Genomic DNA, 22,865 nt, shown 5'->3' with positions numbered 1-22,865 from the left:
GGTCCCAAAAGCTTAAATGATATACTGACCAGCTTATTTGCAATGCAATAATGACTGAGGGATAAATAGCAGCAAGAACACCAGATACTACATTGCTCTCCTTTGAAAGTATGATGAAATTTTTTATATCCACCTGAGGGAGGAAACATGAGCTTAGTTCAATGTTTCATCTAAATGACGGCTCCTTCAACAATCTCACTTAGAGTTGAGGGTCTTAACCACTGAGACACAACTGACACAAAGAAAAAGTTGCACCAGAATCTACAATGATTAAATATATTCTATTGACTGGTCAATAGCTGCATCTCCTTCATCAATAATCTAACTGCTGCAGCAATATCAAATACCAGCTCATAAGACTGATAACAAAGCCTTCTACAACAAAGGGAAAACCCAGCTCCTCCATCAAGCCTGAACCACACTCCATTTCTGGAGCATTATGAACAGACACGTCAACACAGGTATGGAATCGACGAGTAGACAGGAAATCCTAAGGTCAATGAGGGAAATGCATTCTGTAAATTGCCTCTCCAGTTTCTTCAAGGAATTAAAACCAGCTGAGGAAATCATATGGCTGTCCATATAACTTGCTCTCATTCAGTACCAGTCCAGCTCCTTGCTAAGCATCAGGAATCTGAAAATCTACACTCTTATGATGCCACAAGATATAAACAATTAAATTCACTTTGGGAAGGCTAGCAAATATGGTTAGGGTGTAAAACAAGAGACTTATGTTCATTCACAACCATACCTTTGTGTTTAATGGATAATAAAAAAGTATGAGGATGAAATTTTCTGCCAAATTAAAGTAAATTTACATGGTAGAAACGTGAGTAAAAGATCAAACCACTTGCCATTTTAGTTTGAGGAAGGACTAATGAAGTGTAATAAATATAAATTAATAACTCAACATTCACACAATATTGTTACTAATAATCTTTATTTAAAAATTAGATAAAATATGACAATTATCACTTTGGACAACACAAGAAAAAGGGAGCAGTCATCAAATGCAACTTTGCACTGTACAGAATAACGACTTTGTCCCCAGTTGCGTTCAGAAAAAAAACCATGAACCACTTACAAGACAAGTTAGTTCAATTTCATTCAATGTAAAAAAATTACAAGAGTCCCTTCACACCAACTCAGCCTAGATTATAATGAAAAAGGATAATACATGGGAGATATATCAGCAAAAAAATTGCAGTACTTAAGAATTAGAACATTTCCAAGATCTCTGTCATGTAGATTATTTATTCATGCTGGACAATGTGGATTGGTATTTATGGAGTTGAACAGAAGACAGACCCAATATAAAATGGATGTCAGTGTAACAAAACATTACTTGAGTTCATTACTGCAGCAACATAGGATTTTATGTCTTGTGCTGATTTCGTGATTTCAGTAGCAACTATGATGCACAATAATGAAATAGAAGGTTACCGACAATGTTACTGTGTCTCACCTAATCACAAATGCTCACTTAAAAGAAAAAGATTGCAAATTAAGTACTAGTAAATCAGCAGGAATTTAAATTAACCTTGAAGAAAATCAGGGGCAAGTTAATGGCAGTGAAATAACTTCTGGTTTGGTTTCTGTCACAAATTTAGCTGATGCATCTAAGTGTATGAACTGCGTAACATCTAGCCAGGTAACGTTGGCAGCTTGCGACGGAGTAGAAAACAGTAGAAAAAAATCCTATATTTGCTGATATATTGCAATGGACATGTTTCATGTTTACATTTTATGGCTGCTCTCACAACACTAATAAAATCAGTACTTTTATGTTTAAACACACTAAGGGACATAGGAGTTTTGCACCTAACAGACACTTAAAAGACAAATTTTTTAAAAATACAGCACCAAAAATGAATGAAAGCTTTTAACAAAATATCTATATCACTTCCTTTAAGTTATATACACATATCCAACATTACAAATTACTTGACTACAGTAAAATCAAAAGGGTAGCCTTGATTTACACTTTCACTCAGCAATGAAACCATATTGGAGTTTCTATACCACATCACTGTGATTTGCAGTAGAGTAAGAACAACTTCTGTTCATTAGACAGGACTTATTCTGCGGAAGTGCTGGTGGCAACTCTGAAGTCCATGTTGCTTGACCACCCACAAAAACTGACAAAAAGCAATCCCACCACAGGCAGGGAAAAAAAGTGGTGAAGTCATTCACTGAGTGAAAGTGCTGCAATTGTCATTACATAGTTACTGAGATTCATTAATTTTCATTTACAAGATCAACACTGGAGTGCCACGTACAATTTAGAAAATAAATCTCCCTTTAAAAACACATTTCAGCACAACCTGAGTGTGTGCACACATACAATTTTTAAACAGCAATAGACACCATCAGAAGCTTTTCTTTTGAAATGTTAGACACAAATGATCAACTGTTTAAAACCTTTCTCCCCCTACTGTTTAATTCCATCACAGAGAAGCATTTTTTTAAAAGTTCTTAAGGAAAGAGAACTATATAGAGAGAGAAAAACAAGAATACTATACATGAGAAAGGAAACCTGTGCCACTCTGATCATCTATATTCAACAATCTACAGAGGAACCTTGATTATCCGCCATTCAATTATCCAAATTTTGGATAATCTGGACAAGATTGCAAAGTCCTGATGCTTGGCTAAACTGTGTTATCCAGCATTTGATTATCCGAATAAAATACTCCCCACCCCTGTCGTTCGGATGATTGAGGTTCCTCTGTAAATATAATCCATGAGTTTCAGCATTGGGAAAACCTTTACCTGTTATCGGTTACTGAACATTGACCTGATTTGAATGGATCATCAGCTTCATGCATTGCAGTGACATCAAGGGGGGAAATGGAGAAAAATTGCAACTGAAAAATTCCCTGAGATGCAGCAGTCAATGTGTTTCGTGAAACAGAATTCTATACATCCGAATGAAGTCTGACACATTTCGCATTTAATTCGGGCATGAAGCAAGCATTGCTAAACTGTCATTCAGCTTCTGAAATTCTGGAAGTCTTAACTGCAATGCCAGAAAGACAACTCCTCAACCAGAGTGGAGTCAGCATGCCAATGATTGCTGCTGTTTTGTGTGTAAAGCTGTATTTAACATGTCTGAATAGCAACAGTCAGCATTGCACTAAGAATTGCACCAGAAATTCTTTTTCAAGACCACAGATACATTTATTGAGTCATCACTGTTTAGAGCAACTGCCACCATGCCACAGTATTGTAATTTGCTGAACTGGGTTCATCCTAATTTAAGTGAGACTTTTACAAATCACAAGGACCTATATTGTTGCTTTGAAAAACTGATAAGTGATATATAAAGCAGATTAAATTATATATCACTTACATATCACTTAACACTTCCAAAGAAATAAAAGAGCCTTTTATAACCATTTATCTGTTTGAAATTCAAACGTCGATAGAAATGGGTAATACCATATTTTATAAGGGCCCAGAGGAACTACACCCAGAGAAATAAACCATTATTTATAGACTTTCTTAAATTCAAACCTATCAGTTGCTAATATTGTGTGCTCTGGAGTCAATTTTAATGAAGTTGTACTTTGCCCTAGAAATGGTTAAATAAATCTCTACACTTTGCACTGCATGCTTAAATCCTGCAGTTGATTGCATGGCTGTTGAAAGGTCTGATGCTGACCCATATTCACATTTAGAGAAACTTTCCTTTGTTTGCATGGCATTACCAGAATTAACACAGTTCCAGTTTTTTGCAGCTTCTGAATCATGTTTATGTGCAGCAATACTAATTCCCAGGGAGACAAAAAACATTCAACAATTTGATAGATCATGACTCAAATCAGAATTTGATTAAGTTGTTTGGGAAAGTGAGTACAATGTCTCCTCCCACGTGTAAAAAGAAAAGGTGTGGTCCAATTCAAATAGAAGGAATGTTGCTCTTCCTCATGTGTGTATTGCCACATTCCTTACTCTGAAAACAGCCATTCATGAAGGTAAACATCATTGGATAAGATTAGTACATCTTAACAAAGGCATTGTATCTGAATCCTAATTTGTCAATCAAAAAACAGAACTGTGCCACCACAAACTTATCTCTACTCCTGTTAAGAATGCATCTCATTGCAAAATTGAGTGCAACATATACTATGAGAAAATGGTCAATCGAGGGGAAAAAATATCCACCTTGAGGTGTGGAAATCTGTTTTACAAAACATCACTGACTGAAATGCACTCTGGAGAACAGACGTTAAGGGAGGACACCACAGCTGGGCTTTAGAATTTGATTTGGGGAATGCAACTCTTCTTTGCACCGACTGATCTGGATCTGACAGTCACTCTTGAAAGTCTTGTTTGTTAAAGGATAAGAATTAAGAAGTTTGTTGTCCAGTTAATTTCTAGTGAATCTGTCATTGGATTTATTTCTAATCCATTTTGCAACTTCTTAAACATGCCTGCTGTTTAGTTGAGCCTTAGCACATCCAATAGCTAACAAATAAAATCAGCCCCCTCTCTAAAAAATTGCATAAACTAACAAGAAAGCAAATTTATAGCAAAGCTGAGAATGATATGATGATGGATAATAACATTTAAAGTGAACTCAATCTATGAGATTACATACAGCTTTTCTACAAAGTCGCCTCATTCATTGGGAAAATTTCACTAGAATTCAGCAAAACCATAAGATGAGTTTGGAGCACAGCAAATAACTCCATCAGTGAACATGATAAAACACAAATCACATCATACTTCCAACTGGTTACCAACAGAGTGAGACAGAGAATGACAACAGAATGCCCATGATTTGGATCCATATCTGCCTGAATGGAAAGGTGAACTATGATGGGGAAATTATGATACTTTTGTAGAATCGGAAGCAAAACCAGACTACTTAATAATCAATACTAACAATGCAGGTCTACTTTCAAATACAGACAGTCTAGACAAGAGCAAACGAATCCAACTAATCACTGTATCACGTCTGCACAAGAAGTACTGGTCAGAAAGCAAATGTTTTATTTGAATTCTTCGAATTGGACTGTGGCAGGAATTGAAAGTCCTGGCTGATTGGGAATGAAGGCAACTTACTGCTGATCGTGCTTTTCTTGCCCACTGATCGTAACCTTGGACTGGAGTACCGTGCTGTGTAAGGAAAAAATGATTAGGTCATGTGTGATAATTTTACTGAAAACAAAATCCACACTCTTTATATTTGAAACTTTATACCAAGAAGGTATGAATAGAAGTTTAAAACCTGTGAGGTGGACTGAGTATCAGATGCACAGATCAATTAGGGAATGAATTATTAACCTATTGAGCTGTTAATATCTGTCTTCCTACTCAGTGAATCAGTGAAAAGATAGACAGAACAAAATAAAACAAAACTGTACAGTACAGCAACAGGCTCTTTGGTCCACCAGTTCTGTGCCAAGTGTGATGCTATTCTACACTAATCCCATCTGCCTGCACATGGTTTATTCTCTGCCTGTTCATGTGTGTGAGTAAGAGATTATGAGTGTGTGTGCATGACAGAGAGTGTGAGACAGTGAGTGTGTATAAGTGCGTGGTTGTGTGGGTAGAAGAAGAAACATTTTGCTGGCCTTGTGTAGAAATCTGGAATACTCATCATAGTGAACGGGGATGATTAGTATAACTGTACTAACGTTGCTGTCAACTGTATGCTCATCAGGGCTGGAAATGATTGGACCACAACTAAGATTGCATTCAGCTCAGAATTCCTGTTACATAGCCCAGCAACATTCCTCAACTAAGAGGAACACAAAACACTCATCTTTCTGCAAGAGAATTTTTTTCTTTAAACGGCTCTTAGCACAACTGTTAAACTTGTAAATTCAGAACAGCAGCAGCCTTGATTAGCTAAAGAGCTGCTTATTTTATATCGAGGCGGAGGTCAAATCCATCTTTTCTCGAGGGATGTACATGTTTTGAGCTACAGCTGATCATGCCTTCTTCCCCTCTTCTTGGGAATGATGCTCACAGGCCTGGATGAAATTATGCCACGAGTGCAGTCCAGTGGTAGTTTGAAGACTGATCACCTCTGTAGTTATTGATTACTGAGACCAGACTTGGTGCACTTTCATACCTCTCGAACTAATTCATTTTATTTCATAAAAGAGCAACAGGGAGATCCAGTGTACTTTGAAATGACAGCGAGATTTTGTTTTCCTCCATTTACACTTTAAATCCAAAATGAGGAAGCAGTGTATCCAAAATTAGGAAGCAAGACAATGAGGGAACGAAACATTGTAATGATTTGTGAATGGATCCCAAAGCTGTTGGGAGCTTTTGTCAGAAATAAGTGGGAGGTTGATGCAAGTATACAAATTGGGATGGGTGATAATAGTGAACCCACCTCTGGGCCAGAAAGTTTAGAATGAAGACACACCTTTCCTGGAGGTGTGCCAGAACATGTCCAAACAGTTTGATTATCCCTACTACCCCAATGGTGATTCATGTCGAGCTGTGACTGCTGAACACCAAAATTCAAAAGATCCTTGGTTAGGGTTGGGGAAAGCTGGGTGAAGTTTGGAAAAGATTTTTGTGGCATTCACTTGTGGATTTTCAGCCTTATAGGAAATCCAAATACAGTGTATTTTCTGTAGTAAGATGTCTACTGTCAATGCCTGTGCTACTGAAAGCAGAATGCTATCAGTTCTGGCAGAATCAGGTCAGTTCTCATGGTGTAAATAAATGTGCTTTGCAAGCAGGATCCCAATGGAGAGTCAGAAGTGGGTGAGGGCAACTACATGGAACTGCAAATTTATTTTAATAAATCAAGGACTGGGCACAGGTCAAATACTGAAGGAATTTAAAACTTCCTGTGTGACCGTAAATCGATGTATCAATCGAATCACTGCCACTGAAGTCCATTACATTTGGATTCAGTGAGTTCTCAGTTCTCCACTACTTAATCAGTGTTCTGACCCTTTGAACAGCAAGCACAGATGCTAACATTTATTCCATGCTTGAGATGATCTAAGCCCTTATTCCAAGAAAGGAATAAATGTTTACATCTGTGCTTAAAAACTATTTAGCTTAAATTTCAATATCAGCAGTAAGGCAGACACTTCTCGCAGATTGTGAATGCTGCAACTGAACAGAAAACCAAAAGGAGGAAAAAAAATCCCAACATTTTACTTATGGCATTTAGAATTTTATTTTGAGTTGATGACTAATTCCTACCGGCTGATGGAAGTCATTTTGTGAAAATCAGAAGTACTTTTCTCTAGGCCAAGACCAATTGTAGCAAAATAAGAACTGAAGTTGAAATTGATCAACTTTCCAAAAACATCAAGTTTTGGAAGCAAAGAACTTTCAATAAAAGGGGAAAAGTTTGGAATTTACTCATGGTAGAGCAGATCCAAATTTGACAATGCTGTTAAACATTCTCCAGTCAACAACTTTATATTTAAAATAGTGATGAAGAAGATTGATTTTATCCACTGGATTTTAATTCAATTTTGATATCCAAATCATGATGTACAGTCATAAACTCAGTTCATCAGCAGTTTATAAAACAATTAACTATATCATAGAATGTCCAGTGTTTCCTACAAATTTTCCAGCCATTACTATGTTGTCACAGACAGAAATTAATTGTTTCTGAAAGAGGTAAACAAATTATAGTACAATAAAACATATAGTACAAGCTAATCTAAGGACATGTCTAATCTGTCACAGATTATTACCAGTTGTGAGATATATTGTGTTCTATTTAATGTCATTACAAAGAGGCTGTGGAGCAGTTCAGTAAACAGGGCAAAGGCTGTGAAGCAGAAATTCTAAGGGAACGTGGTAGGAGATGTAGACATCTAGTTGGATGATAACAGCATATTCAAGACTTCCTCCTGCCACTTAAAAGTTGCCTGTAAGCACTGGACAGAGGAGTAACAGCAACAGAAACACTAGGCCACTGCCCCATTCAATAACCAAAACAGGTGCAATTCTATCTCCTGCATCCGTATTACTTCTTTTTCTTCATTCTCCAGAAACAAAGCACCAATCAATATTATGAGAAAGGTACATTTGTAATACGTTAAGGTACGATGAAGATTTATAATGTACTACTAAGTTGAGCTTTTATCACCCAGAGATAGACATATGAAAGAGGCGAGAGACCAGAAGCAGGCTCATTATGGAATTCAAGATCTTACTAGCAGATGTGCTGTTTTACAGCTTAAAAATAGTCAAAGTAACTTGAAAAAAAGAGCGTTTTCCTTTGATTTCAGAAAGAAGCTGTCTGTACGTGGAGGGACAAAGACAATAATGGAAAGAATCAGATCTGATGAATGTGCAGAAATTCACTGAGAGGAAATACTTCTGACTTAGTCAGTTGAATAAGAAATTTCAAAGTGAAGAAAGAAGTGACACTGTACAGAGATTAACTGTCTGTAAAGGAGACTGCTGGGAAAAAAATAGCTGAATATCTCTTTTGGGTAGTTAGAAGATTCTTCCAAATTGGCATTTAGCTTTTTTTTTAAAATCTATTCTTTCAATCATACTTTCATTTTGAAAGTACATTGGCAACCTCTTTTAAATATTCAGTGACTGACCACCAAACTAACTCAGTTATATAACTAAAACATATAATCTATCATGGAATCTGACCTGTCTAGTGTTACTATCAGTTGGGTTCATAACATAGCATCCATTTATGAAAGGTGTAGAGGAAATGGTATTTTGAAATAGTGACATGTAGGTATTGGTTACATTTATGAAAGCTTTTTAAAAATAAAAACAAGGTCAGGGATCCTTCCATAACCTTTTCCAGTATTTATCTATGGTGTTATTGGAAAGATGTCTATGTTTTTGGGTTTACAACAAGTAGAACAAACATGTTAGCTTAATTTTAAATTCAGTTCAGAGAAGCTAGGATGAATAAGTTTAAATAAAAGTTTAGAAGCAAGCAGTTCAATGGATACCAGCATTGAGTTGAGAAGTAAGTTTGGCTTCTGTCCTAGGACTTTAAGGATTAGTGTTACCTTAACAGAAGGTTTGTGAAACTTCCAAACCAGAAGCACTCTGTTAGAAACCTTCAGTTTATTAAAATTGAGAAAGTTTGGGTTGGCAGATTTGTGGAAAAATTCAGGTCAGTTGATTTGGAATGCACTTATCCAATTGTCTCCATAGACCATGACCAAGTTAACTGGAACATTAAAGATGTAAGACAAGGGTTAAAATTACTCTGGTCTTTAGTCTCTCCAATGATTAGTGTTGGGAAACAGTTTAAAACTTTGTTGGGCTATATGCTTTGTGATCATTAACTGTTGTATATATTTAGATGGCTTGGAATATTGATCATTTCTCATGTACAATTAACACCTTTTCTAAATAGCCTCAACCTCTATCAAGCTGGGTCTTCTGAAATCTGACTTGACCAATAGTACCATCATCTGAGAACATAATATTAATGTTACACGTGAAACAGCATCCTATATTTAATATTGTTAACATTCTTCTTAAATACCTGACAATGGTCGATTCTTGCAGACTTGCGACCTCTTGGATCTATTCTGGCAATTGGTGTGGGTTGAAATGCCACTAAGAAATAAATGTCAAGTAGAAGAATGATTATCCTGTCAGAGTCAACAAAAGCATTTCCATTCTAACTTTTGAAAATTAAACAGACTTGAAGAAATGAAGTCCTTACATTCTATTATTACATTCAAAATGTTTATTACAACAATTGTTGACAGGTTTACTTACTTGAAACATCTGCTGCTAGTATCTAGGAATATTATATTTCAGTATTATACTGACCAAATGGAAAAATCCACAGTCAACGTTTTTCAAATGAAAACTGAACTGATACAATGGTGGAATTAGAGCTGCTTTGATTTGCCTCATCTCTGCTCATTCCAGTCCAGGAGCACAAGACATTTTTCACAGTTAAAACCAGCACTTTTTCATGAACCAGTCCCTTTCGCCAACAAGTATTTTCAGGGTGAAGTTTCCAAGAGTTCTCCCAGAAAGGAGCACACAATACGCAATTGTATTTTTCTAGACAAATGAAATGCTATCACTATCAAGAGATCTAAAAACCATTAACATTATCAGGAAAGTAAATGCATTTCAAAATAATGAGCAGCTGAACTTGGGTGTATTTTATAATAGAAAACGTCTTGATCAAAGTGGCAGTGGTTTCCAACATTATGTGCTGTCCAACAGTTGTCAATTCTACAAGAAATCCTACCCTGTGGCATTTACATTGGTAATAACAAAATTCTGTGCCAGATTCAGAGCTGTAAACTAAAAGCAATAAAAGATTTAAACATCTAGATGCACAAACACTAATCATAATACTGCATATAAACTATATAGTAAATGTAGACTCTACTGAGCAAAAGAGGTTTTAAAATGACTAAAAGGTGACATGAGGAAAATCTTTCTTCAATAGTGAATGCATTGACTTAGAATGGTGGAGGCAGAATCAATCACAGCTTTCAAAAAGGAGGTACTTCGTGCTTGAAGGGGGAGAAGATCTGCAGGGTGATAAGGAAAGGGCAGAGGTGAGAGTGGCTAAATTGTTCTTACAAAGGATTGTCACTGACATGATGAATCTACTTCTACACTGCAACTTCTACATGAGTCTATTGATAATTTTCAGTGGGTGGCAGAATAAGTACAATTGTCCAATTATTTTTGCTACCTGTGATACTATCTTTTTAAAAATAAAGACATACGGTCAGAAGTGGAGCTGTTCGCTAATGATTGAGCAATGTTCAGTAATATTCATTACTTCTCAGATACTGAAGCAGGCCACATTCAAATGCAACAACATCTGGATAATATCCAGGCTTGAGCTGGCAAGTGGCAAGGGACATTCATGCCACAGAAATGCCAAGCAATGACCATCTCCAATAAGAATCAATCTAATGACTGCCCTTTGAAATCAGTGGTATTACCAATACTGAATCTATGACTATATACATCCTGGGGGTTAACATTGACCAGAATCTCAACTGGACTCACCAGATAAATACAGTGGCTAAAATAGCAGGTCAGAAGCTAGGAAATATTGTGGCAAATAACCCTCTTCCTGACTTCCAAAGCCTATTCACCATCGACAAGGCACAAGTCAGGAGTGTGATGAAATATTTCCCACTTTCCTAGATGGGTGCAGCTCGAACACTCAAGAAGCTTGACACCATCCAGGACAAAGCAGCCTGCTTGATTGAAATAACATCCACAAACATCACTCCCTCCACTACTGATACTTGATAGCAGCAGTGTATAACACCTACGAAATGAACTGCATAAATTCACTCAAGAACCCTGGACAACTTCCAAACGCACAACTATATACATCTAGAAGGACAAGGGCAGCAAATACATGGGAACACCACCACCTGTAAGTTCCCTCCAAGCCACCCACCATCCTGACTTGGAAATATATTGTCATTCCTACCCTGTTACTAGGTCAAAATCCTGGAATTCCCTCTCTTATGGCATTGTGGGTCTATTTACAGCACATGGATTGCAGCGGTTCAAGAAGGCAGCTCACCATCAATTTCTCAAGAGAAACTAAGGACAGGCAATAATCGTGGGCCAGCCATGTTCCAGGAATGCATAAAAAGGAAGTTCAAACTCAAATCAACTACTACATTTCCATTACATTTCATTGTATCTACTATTAGTTGTAAGGACTGCCAAAAGCTCTGTAGGAATTGTTGCAGGAAGAAAATTAAGAAAATTGTATTACTTGCTTAAAACATTGGAGTCAATAGAATTCTTCTCGCTATAGCTAGGTGATTAATGTTCAAAAGGTAGATACCATAGTCACAAGTTATGTTGTGGATATGTTGCTAGGTAACCTCTTGGTTTTAAATACATCCTCATTTTGTGCAAAACTCCACAGTGCCCTATAAACACGATTCATCCACATTTCAAATTAAGTTCTTGGTGGCAATCAGCCAGGATGTAATTTAATTGCAGAGCAGGCTCAAGAGGCGGAATGACCTACTCTTGTTGCTATTTGGTGGGTAGGCACTTACCATTAATAGTATTTTATCTCAGGAAATACATATTTTATTCCTACATGCCAAAATTACTAACGTTACTGGAACACGACTGGAATACCACAGCTCCCTCACTGACTAATCAGTATATTCTCAAAACTAGTTTACAAATTATGCTAGCAGCATTACATTAAAGATAAAAATCAAAAACATTGTATTAGCTAATCTTAACCTTTTGCAGCAATTAACAACAGCTTCATGATCCAGGAGTATTCATTAACGAAAAACGCTTGTCAGAACTTTGAACGTAATCTCAAAATTAAAGACAGTTATGAACTCCAACTGCTGCTGACAGACCTTAAAGACCGTCTCTTCCGTTGTGTTGTCGGCTGAGTAGCAGTGGCTGCTGGATTTGTGGCGGTGAACATCTGTGTCTGCCCTGACCTGCAAAAGTACAATGACAGAACATCACTGACCAAAGTGGGAAAAATAAAAACCTTGAAATAGATGACCCAGCCATTCTTTTAGCCAAGAAACAAGCCCAGGGGGGCATATGGTCAAATTAAAAAAAGATAAAAAATTATTGCGATTCCTTTTTCTCATTCTTTGAAGGTACCATTTAATCACTACTTAGTTGCAATTGCTCAAAAAAAAAATGCATATCTGTCAGTATTTTTACAAGGAATACCTGTGATAAACATTTAAAAAAATGGGGAACACCTGAAAATCTCTGCAAAAAGATTCTTTCTCAGAGTACTTAGACAACCTAGAGAAGGGTACTAACCAATATCCTAATCTCTAATCAAACAGGTTTGGTGCACTTGCATTTGACACCATGTTCTTTTTTGACATCGCTTCGAGTTAATTCAGATGGCATTTCATTCTTGCACAACAGCAAACATTCATTACACTTTTAAAATTTGTCAAGACAATGAAACTGTTAGTTTCTATAATTTTTAATCCAACCCAATAAAGCCTCAATTCCCCAACGTGATTTTAAAAAGCTTTCAAGAATTCAAAGCAATACAACTCTAGCTAATGCCTTGTTGTATTGCTTTGAATTCTTGAACTCTAGTTAATGCCTCAAAACAAAAATGGAGGAAAACCAAAGAAATGCAATGGAGAACTGACAGGGAACACTTGCAAAGACAAGTAAAAATTCAACAGGACACTGCTGTGATTTTTTTCTGATGAAATGGCACGCAATAATGTATTTGGAAAGTACAATATGAGTAACAAATTCAGAAGAGTAAAGAAATGTTAATTAAATTAGACAAACCTCTGTAGAAATAAATTCTTGGCCTGTGGAAAAGTGTCATGGTTCACAGCGATTTCGGATCTCTGAACATCTGAAGGGCCAATAGTTATGGTTGCATTTAAACAAGCGTGATCACCTGCATCTGTGGTTTCAAAGGTTTCATTCAAATTTGGACATTTGGATGCCATAGAAGTACAGGTGACCACGGGGAAATTACAGCTTTTGGGAGTGATGATGACAGGTATAATTCTTTTATTGGTAACAGTAAGTGGACTGTTTCTCTTGATATGTCGTTGGACTGAGCTCATAAAGTTAATTCGTTCATTGCCAAGGGGATTACTCCGATTTGAAAAAGGTTGGGTTTCCTTTGTGCACACTTTTGGCAAAATTGTCAGTGGGTCAGTTCTGGTCCTTTTGCGTTTTCTTCGTAATTCAGATATTGCAGGATTACTTGAAGTAATCTCATCTTTCATTCGTCTTCTTTTTAACGGTGAAGATCGCACTCTCTGGGGAGATTTGGCTGGTGACCTAAGCTCCGTTAGACACCGCTTTGTAGGTAGTCTTTTGCGTGTGCCAGTCTTTAACAGAGTCTGTTCAGTTGGTTGTGCAGCTGTATCTTCTTTTTTAGGTGAATCTGAAAGTCAATAGAAAAAAAGGTCTTAACATTTTAAAAAATCCAAACGTGATTGGGTTTTGCTTAATAATGTTCAGATCACTGTTGGCAGTGGGATTAAAATTTGGGCATTTTGTTTTGCTGCTAATTAGTTCAGTTAGATAGTTACCAATACTGCTTTTGATACTTTTGATGCTATATTTGGAACTCTAACTTTATAATGAAACAAAACAGGAGAACGTATTTCATTCAGCAATAACTTATAGAACAGTTTCAATATTATGGAATATGCCCTGTTTCACTGAGGCATTATAAACACAAATATGTCCCTGAGCCACATAAGTTAAATTTAATTCAAACAGAGGTTTTAAGGAATATGTTAGAGGAAGAAATTGAGGTAGAGATGGAAAGATGAGGGAGAATATTCCAAAGCTTGGTATCTGGCCAATTGAAAGCGTAGTCACAAAAGGTGGAACAAAGATTGAAAATGCACACAAGGCTGGAATTAGCAGAATGCAACCATATCCGATGATTCTGAGGCTGGAGGAGATTGAAGAGATAAGATTCCCTCAAGACTGTTCTTTCCTATTCAATCAAATCATGGATCACTTGTTTTACAATTCAATTCCATCTCTCGCTTACCTAAGGGAAATCTACCAAATCAAAATTTCAACTGACATTGTATCCTGAGCTTTTTGAGAAGGATCCAGATTTCTATCATCTTTTGTAGAAAAAAAAAGTGCAAGAGTTGAGATTAAACTAACCTAAGTGGTTATAGACTAATTCTTTTTAAAAAAAGGTTTTGGTACATGTAGTATATCTGGCATGGTCAACTTTTTACTTAACCCATGTCCAAGTGCCCCTGAGAAGATGCTGGCAAACTATTTTCTTGAATACACGTTTTGTTTCACTGGGCCATTTCAGAGGTTAAGAGTCAACCAAATTTTTGAAAACTTATGGCAAACAAGACAAGGGTAACAAATTTCCTTTCCCCTAGGAGACATCTCATGATATAGCATGCTTGCTTGCAATAAAAACAAAAACACTTTGAGAAAAAAAGTAATCCGTGTGTACATTACAGTTATAGGTGCAGTCAATATTTCTCAAGACCACAAGGCAGGCTACGCAGATTACTCTGAGAATTAAGACATCTTTGGTGTTATACAGAATCAGTTATAGTGGAATTTATCCTGATAGGTGAATATGAGATGAGAGATTTTGTGGTTAGGTATGACATCCAAAACTCCCAATTCTTTTCCAAATAGGTAGCCACTATGTTGCCTGAGCTTATATATAAAAGCACGAGTGAGGAACTGGAGAGCTTTAAGCATCTATAAGCCAGTAACCTCGAAGGATCTGGCTCCTTCTGGATAAGAGAAATTATTACATTTATATTTAGCTGATGGTTATTTCATGAAGCTGTGGTTGATTTTGTGGTATTACTTGGAGAACTAGAAGTCTGAAGCAACCCATATGAGTTCAATGCGCAATTATTAATGCCTTGGAATAGTTGTGGTTTTACAGTCTCGTTTGTTGGCAAAATGCAAAAACAATTTCAGCCTATTGCCCACTAGGCTGAACTGTGCCTTTTGCACAATACATCCTGTTAAAGCCACATAGAGACATTCAATAATGAGGTTTGTGGTCGCCTTGAAGTGCTGATAACAAAATTCTCTAGCACTTTAATCACAAAATACCGAGTTGTATTGTCAATATCTGATAATGTATATGATTTGGAGATGACGGTGTTGGACTGGGGTGTACAAAGTTAAAAATCACAACACCAGGTTATAGTCCAACAGGTTTAATTGGACGCACACTAGCTTTCGGAGCGACGCTCCTTCATCAGGTGATGAAGCCCTCCACAATCACCTGATGAAGGAGCGTCGCTCCGAAAGCTGGTGTGCTTCCAATTAAACCTGTTGGACTATAACCTGGTGTTGTGAGTTTTTAACTTTGATAATGTATAGAGAACTTAAAGTGTAATTTATCACCATGAAGCTGGATTTGTGAAAAAACTCCACTGATAAAATGAATTGTGAGCAGTGATTTTCTTGATTCTGCAGCTAAAATAGAACCTGCTAGCCACTTGCCCATAAAGCAGCACACTGCTTATGTAACTGCAGGAGGAAGAAAAATAGTTGAGGAAGAGCAAATGTCTAAAACTGCAGTACTTAAGGATCAGTTACAGAAGGATGCCATTCATTCCATTAAATCTATGCTGGTTTTTCTGTGCTAACATCTAGTAAACCCCACTCCATTGCTTAATTTCCATAGCTGCGTAGACGCTTATTTCCCTCGGGAGTCAAACCAATTTCCTTTTAAAATCATTGGTATTTTTCCACTTCCATCAATCTCAAGGACAATGAGCTCTGGGTCATAATCATATTGCCTAAAAAATGGTCCTCCTCTCATTCCCCCTGTATCTCTTGCCCAATATCATAAATGGGTGATTCAAAGCCATTATGATACAAAGCCCCCAAAAGGTATTCGGGGCAACGTTTCTTTGTCTACCTTATCCAAACCTACCACATTTTGTAGATTTTAAAAAAAAATCAACCTGTTCAGCCATATCTGGGGTAGGTTGTAATAGAAGCCAGATCTCCCAGCCCAGAGGTAGGAATTACAACAGCCTATTATAATCTTGTACTTTCTAACCAATCTCGGCTCAATCGCCACTTTGCTTTTATAACCTAACCTTGTCAATAAAAATCAGCCAGATTTTTAAACTTCTATTCAGGCTTAAAACTGACAAGAATAGAAGAATAGAATCCATACAGTGGGGAAGCAGGCCATTCAGCCCATCGAGTCCCCACCTACCCTCCAAACAGCATCCCTCCCAGGCCCACCCTCCAACTATATTCCTTTAACCCTGCATTTCCCATGACTAACCCACCTTGCCTGCACATCCCTGGACACTGTGGGCAATTTAGCACTGCCAATCCACATTATCTGCACATCTTTGAACTGTCGGAGGAAACCAGAGTTCTCAAAGGGAACTCACACAAACTGAGAATGTGCAAACTCTACACAGGCAATTGCCTGGGGTGATCTCGAACCAGGGTCCATGGCGCTAACCACTGAGCTGCTTGTGGTTCACAGCCTTCACTCAGTTACTGAACTGTTAAGATCTTAACATATGTTATGAATGTGTAAAGTTGTACTGTACCTTTAAAAGAATGGAGGATTTAGCAAGCACACAGAATGCTGGAGAATTTACAATGTACCATTTGGTTCAGCAGCTAGCACTGGCTGAGTTGCAGTGAGATTAAAAAATCATTTGAATTTGGCCAATTTAAATTATACCACAAAATACCAACCTTCAATCGAGTTTGAATTTAGTATATTGACTATATTAAAATACAATGAAACAATCCAAAGCTTTAGGGTATAAAGCCAGGAAAAATTGAACAGTTGAGGGGAGAACTGCTAAGCCACCAGCATGTACAGATTGCCTGAAACACCGCTCTCTTAAAGATACTTGTATCTATCTATCTATCTTAAAGGTACCTGTGAAACAGAAATCCCTAAGAAGGAGAAAATCTACAGAGAAAGGTATAAGGGAAAGATTTGACAGCTGCCTCTTTTTGAAACATAAATTTTTGTAAATCTTACTCAGGGGTTTTATCAGACTAGTATTATAGAAGGGAAAGTAAAAGGTTAGAGGAAGGAGTTGTAAATAGTTGTTAGATAATTATTCTCTGTTATACTTTAAGAAATAAAGTTGCGACTTTTTACTTTAAATAGTTCTTGGCCTCTCGAATTTTCAGATTACTGCTCGGGACAAATCTTTTCTGTGTTGCTGGTTTAAGTTAAGCAGGGAGGTCTACCATCTCGTAACAAATGCAGTACGTTTTTCAGAAACATTTTGTTTTGTTGACATTTTTTTCAGGTTGCACTATATTTTTAGCTAAAGTCCCAATTGTTTTTACCTTTTAGTGTGAGGACACAATAGCCAGATAAACTGAATATCAGTCAAGTCTCAGGAGGTAGTACTTTCACCCAAATCAAAAGAATTTGCATTTATCCCTCCTCAATCCAGAGACTTGAACACAAAATCCCGCTGTGCATCACACTGTCAAGGTGCCATCTTTCAAATCGGATATTAAATCAAGGGCTCCTCAATGGAAGGAAAAGATCCCACAGCCAGTTTTTTTTCACAGGAAAAAAAAGAAAGAGCATGGAAGCTCTTCCAACATCACTCAAGTAGATTGTGGTCATTATCACATTTTCATCTGTAGGAATTTGCTGTGTACAAACAAACAGGCTGCCTTCCATATTTCCTTTGCTTCATTAACTATATTTCAAAAACAATTAACTGGCTGTAAAGCACTTTGGAATGTACTGATGCCACAAAAGAACTTTATAAATGCAACTTTTAGATTTCTTTTACAGAGAAGAAACAACTAAATAGATATTTACAATTACTGATAAACTTCAAAAACAGAAATTGCTGGAAAAGCTCAACAGGTCTGGCAGCATAAAGTGTAAAGAAATCGGAGTTAATGTTTCAGGCCGAGTGACCCTTCCTCAGAACTCAGTTCTGAAGGCTCACTCAGCCCAAACCTTAACTCCGATTTCTCTCCACAGATGCTGCCAGACCTGTTTAGCTTTGCCAGCATTTTCTGTTTTTGTTTCTGATTTACAGCATCCACAGTTCTTTCAGTTTTTATTCGAAAGCTTCACTTTTTTTCTTATTCTTTGATAGGATGTGAACATCGCTAGAAACACCAATATTTGTTGCTGATCCCTATTTGAACTGAATGGCTGATTTTGTATTGGGAATTTGCACCTGCAACAATTGGGCTGATACTGCTTTCTCACAGGATAATTTACACATAAGGGACAGGAATTTTTAATCCCATAAATGGCTGTATTGAAGGTTGAGAGCACCCAATGTGGTCATTTGCTTGTGAACTTAACCTTTGATTGATCAGATAAAATTTTTCCTATTTATAAGATGTTTCCCCAACACTCAGAATTAGCACCATAAAATAAATTGAGCAGTTAGGATAAGAGCGTTTTTTAAAAAAAACACAAATATTACAGTGAGTAATAAGGCGGCACCTCAATCTTGTTTATTTGCTGTAACCCTAAATGCTTGCATTATTACTCACATTAACCACTGAGCATGGTTTTATAGCACATCCTGAACACACCAACATTGAGTCATTTCAAAAAAGCCATTTTTGTCGAACTTGTAAACCAAAAATGGGACAGTATACAACAACAAGGAAACCAGCTAACCTTGCTTAAAAAGACAATGCATGCCTGATTCTAACATTAATTTGATGCACAAACTTTCAGGCATAACTTACACATTATTCGAAACCACTGGTGACACACTGGCATGTGAATCATTGCTCCAATATTCTGCTGTATCTCTCAAGTGCCAATTGTTAATGCATAAGGCTAGATCTTGCCTGTGAACCATCTATATGATTATGGAGGCATTATAACCACATTTCAACCTGAAATTCTCAAGTTCACTGGTGGGCCATTGATAAGAATCCAAAATGGGGACCCAGCTGAGTGTACTAATTGAGGTTAACAACTCAGCTAAAAGCAAGGATCAAACTGGAGTCCTCACATTTTAAGATAATAGGGACAAATTATGCTTAAGAAGAATGGTTACCCATATCAGTTACCCATGAACATCCTTGTTCTTTTTCAATGATCATGGATCATGGAATACCCACAGGTTGGATGATGCCTGTGCAAACTACATTTCCAACTGGCAAAAGACTATTCCAAGCTACCCTTTCACCACAGAGGTCTGCATGTCAGTTTATGGGAGGTAAACCAACTTGCAGCTTGCTACAAACCTATCATATGATGCTGATAGGAGTTCCTAAGCTCATTACCTTAGGTTACCTGACTGCAAAGCTTGTGTGACCTGATTGCATTTCACAATAGCCTTCAGTCTGGCTGACATGAACATTTAGGTTGTTAACAGATGAAATTATGTTTTGGTAAGGGAAGAGCTGAATAAAGTTATTAAGTTCAGAGCTTAATTGTGCACAGAGGGTGGTCAAGTATTTTTTTTCTAAGTCTTTCAGATCTCAAAACTACATAAGTATGTTCAACTCAAATTCATACTTTTTATTTAGGTGTGCCAACCATTAATTAGACTTTGAAACCACTTTAGTTTTAATTGAAGCCGATTTTTTACTAACAGTGACCTGACAGCATTCTGTGGGGGACCTTAGCTTCAGTTTGGAGGTCGCAATATTATATTTCAGCAGCACAGAACAAACTATCCTATTTACATTATATTTCATAATAAAATTTAACTAGTCTACAAGTTCATCTGCTGGAAGTGGAAGAATGTCTTTTAGAGTGCAGGATTAAATATAAAGGCATCAATTAAATCTGTTGTCTGATACGATTCATATCCAAGCACTTGACTGGCAAATGAGATTCAACAATGCCATAGCACAGGGGAAAATGGGAAAAGCAATTATCCACATGCGAAAGAGTTACTGTTAATATAGAGAGAAACAAGTCTTGTATCAAATGTAAACAAGTATGGCTTTAAATTCCCTCAAAATTATTCAAGCTCTCAAGATATCAAAGTAACTACTGAAAGCAGTTTGGGATTCTTTTGAGGGGGAAAATAAAATTGTGAACCAGGAAAGTAAGCCCCGAAGCCTTGGCACTGATTATTTGTTGAAAGTTCCCATATGTTGCTCAAGGTCCAATTAAGACTGTATACATGGAGTTGCAATTAAATTACAGAAATGTCTATGTGCTGTGCTCCCTCTTGCCTCTAATCTGCCAGCAAGAAAGAAGGGAACACTGATGGAAAATCAGTAGGTGGTCTTTGGCGAAGGCTCCGTTTCATATTCTTCAGTATCTTCATTTGGAGTGCTATATGTTATGCAATTGGAATAATTATTTTACATCTTTTTCTCCTACTGGTTGTTAATAAGGATGATTCTTCACAAGTAAGAACACTGGTTAGGTACAGTGGCAAGATGTTAGGAGTTTTAGACATACACGACTTATTTTGTGGGACAGCAGAGTGGTACAAGAATGACTGACTGCATCATAATTTGATTGAAATAAGTGACTGACTGTTCAAATAGAAAACTAAATAACCAACTTTAACTTAGAACCAGTGATTGGGACAAGGAAGGAATACAAAGGGTCATTTGATTTCAAGGAAAGATAATTAGAAGGCAATGAAGTAAGAGTTCATACGGGCTGAGGGGATGAGAATGGGGACTGCAGTGAGGATGAGGACTGACCAGAGCATTGTGATATAGGGAGCCATTCAAGACAAGAGGCAAAAAGAATTTAGCAGATGTAGGGGGCTGTATAATTTGGAGGATAGGTTTTGTTTTCTGCAACATGAGCAAAGTGTCTCTATGTCTGTGTTGCCTGCCTGATGCCAGGATTAAGAACATGTCTGGAATTTGGAATGGAAGGGGAGGGACCAATTTGTCATTGTCCACATTGGTATCAACAACATGGACAGAATACAAAGGCGGCTTAACTGAAAGAGTTTGAACAGTTAGTAGCAAAATTAAAAAGCGGAAACTCTAAGGTAATAACCTCGGGATTACTAGCTGAGCCACGGGCAAAGGGCTAATCAAGTCAAGGAATTAAATGAGTTTCTCAAAAATTGGCGTTGGAGGAATGGATTTTAATTCATGGGGCACTGGCTCCAGAGGGGTAGAAGGGAGTTGTCCTGCTAGAGCAAGTTTCACTTGAACCATCCAGGGACCAGAGATCTGGCAAAACAAATAACTAGATTGGTAGAGAGGGCCACAACTGGTTGAGGAGAGGCAGGAGGTTTTGGGGGTGCGGGGGAGATGGGGGGTGGGGGAAGAGAAAAGAGAGGAGGGGGGTGCGGGGTGTGTGTGTGTGTGTGTACGGGGAAGAGAAAGTTACTTCTGAAGAGGGGATAAGTAGATTTACAAAGCAAAGAGATACAATGGATTGTAGGGCACCTATGTAAGTAATGATCCCCAGAGTGGGACAGAAAAGGGTCAGTGTATAAATATTTTAAAAAGCAACAAAAACTGCAAAGCTTTTTTTGGGGGAGTGGTGCAAATAGGCAAAATTAATGGCTCTTCACATAAACACATCCAGCATTTGAATCAAAATAAATGAATTAACAATGCAAATAGAGGCTACTGGATATGATCTTATAGTCATTATGGAGACATGGTGACAAGATCAAAGTTGGAATCTAAATATTCCAGTGACGTAACTTTTCAGAAGGATGGGAGGAGGAAAGAATAGTAGGTAGCTTTGTTGGTACTGATTGGAATAATTGTGTTAGCAAGAAAAGATCTCAGATAGAAAGATGGAAAATCTACGTGGGTTGAAGAAAGAAGCAACAAAGGGAAGACGACACAGGTGGGAGTAGTCTACAGACCTCTGTAGGAAAGTGAATAAATTATGAGATAATGAGGGCATGTAAAAAAGATAGCACAGTGCATCAGTACAGTTTATATTAATGATCAGCAGAAAGACATTCAGATGAATTCACTGAGAAGTATTGCAAACATTTTTATATGAAGGAAACATTGTCAATACTTGAGGCCATGAATTTGTGGATGTAAAATATGAAAATCATGAGTGACGCACGTACAAAAACCTTGTTATGCATAATTGACAACAAATGCTGAGACCTAGATTTGCCCCTCCAAAGAAGTGTCCAAAGGACTGAGCAAATGAGTTGAGTTGGAACCAGAGAAGAAACCCATCTCCTTCCCATTTACTTTCCAGAACTGTCAACAATTAAAACACATAAGTGGTCAATTTACAGCACCTAAAGGCCTCATCCCAACCAGCCTATAATTGTTTCAGCACAAAATTAGTTGAAGCTCCATGCCAGCCAATGGTTTTTCGGAGCACGGCACACCAAAATTTCAGCTTGTGACCCACTCAGGATCCTGATCCCCACTTTGGCAAGCCCTGCTTTGGAATGTAGTGAGTAAAGAGGATAGTCTCTAAAAACCAGGTCCCCAACCTTGCTTCAGACCCTCTAGTTCATCTCCTTATCCCAGAATCACTCCAAGCA

At 37.4% G+C, this 22,865-nt stretch overlaps 1 protein-coding gene across 2 annotated transcripts in view; it reads right to left on the bottom strand.

The window, feature by feature from the left end:
* Positions 1-923: 923 nt before the first annotated feature.
* The window catches only part of LOC140489350 (kinesin-like protein KIF18A), a 67,430-nt gene continuing 45,488 nt past the window's right edge, over positions 924-22,865 (bottom strand). The window contains exons 14-17 of one of the 2 annotated variants that reach the window (XM_072588815.1): positions 13,240-13,852; positions 12,318-12,404; positions 9,470-9,543; positions 924-5,124 (exon numbers count right to left, since the gene is read on the bottom strand). In XM_072588815.1, the coding sequence (XP_072444916.1) occupies positions 4,982-5,124; positions 9,470-9,543; positions 12,318-12,404; positions 13,240-13,852 (917 nt within the window). In that variant the 3' untranslated portion in view covers positions 924-4,981. Of the gene's footprint in view, positions 5,125-9,469; positions 9,544-9,573; positions 10,485-12,317; positions 12,405-13,239; positions 13,853-22,865 lie in introns of those variants that run through there. The other variant, XM_072588816.1, reaches the window with a different exon arrangement.

This window comes from Chiloscyllium punctatum, chromosome 18 (genome assembly GCF_047496795.1).
Source record: "Chiloscyllium punctatum isolate Juve2018m chromosome 18, sChiPun1.3, whole genome shotgun sequence".
Classification (NCBI taxonomy): domain Eukaryota; kingdom Metazoa; phylum Chordata; class Chondrichthyes; order Orectolobiformes; family Hemiscylliidae; genus Chiloscyllium; species Chiloscyllium punctatum.
This window is presented reverse-complemented; position numbering and strand designations above follow the sequence as displayed.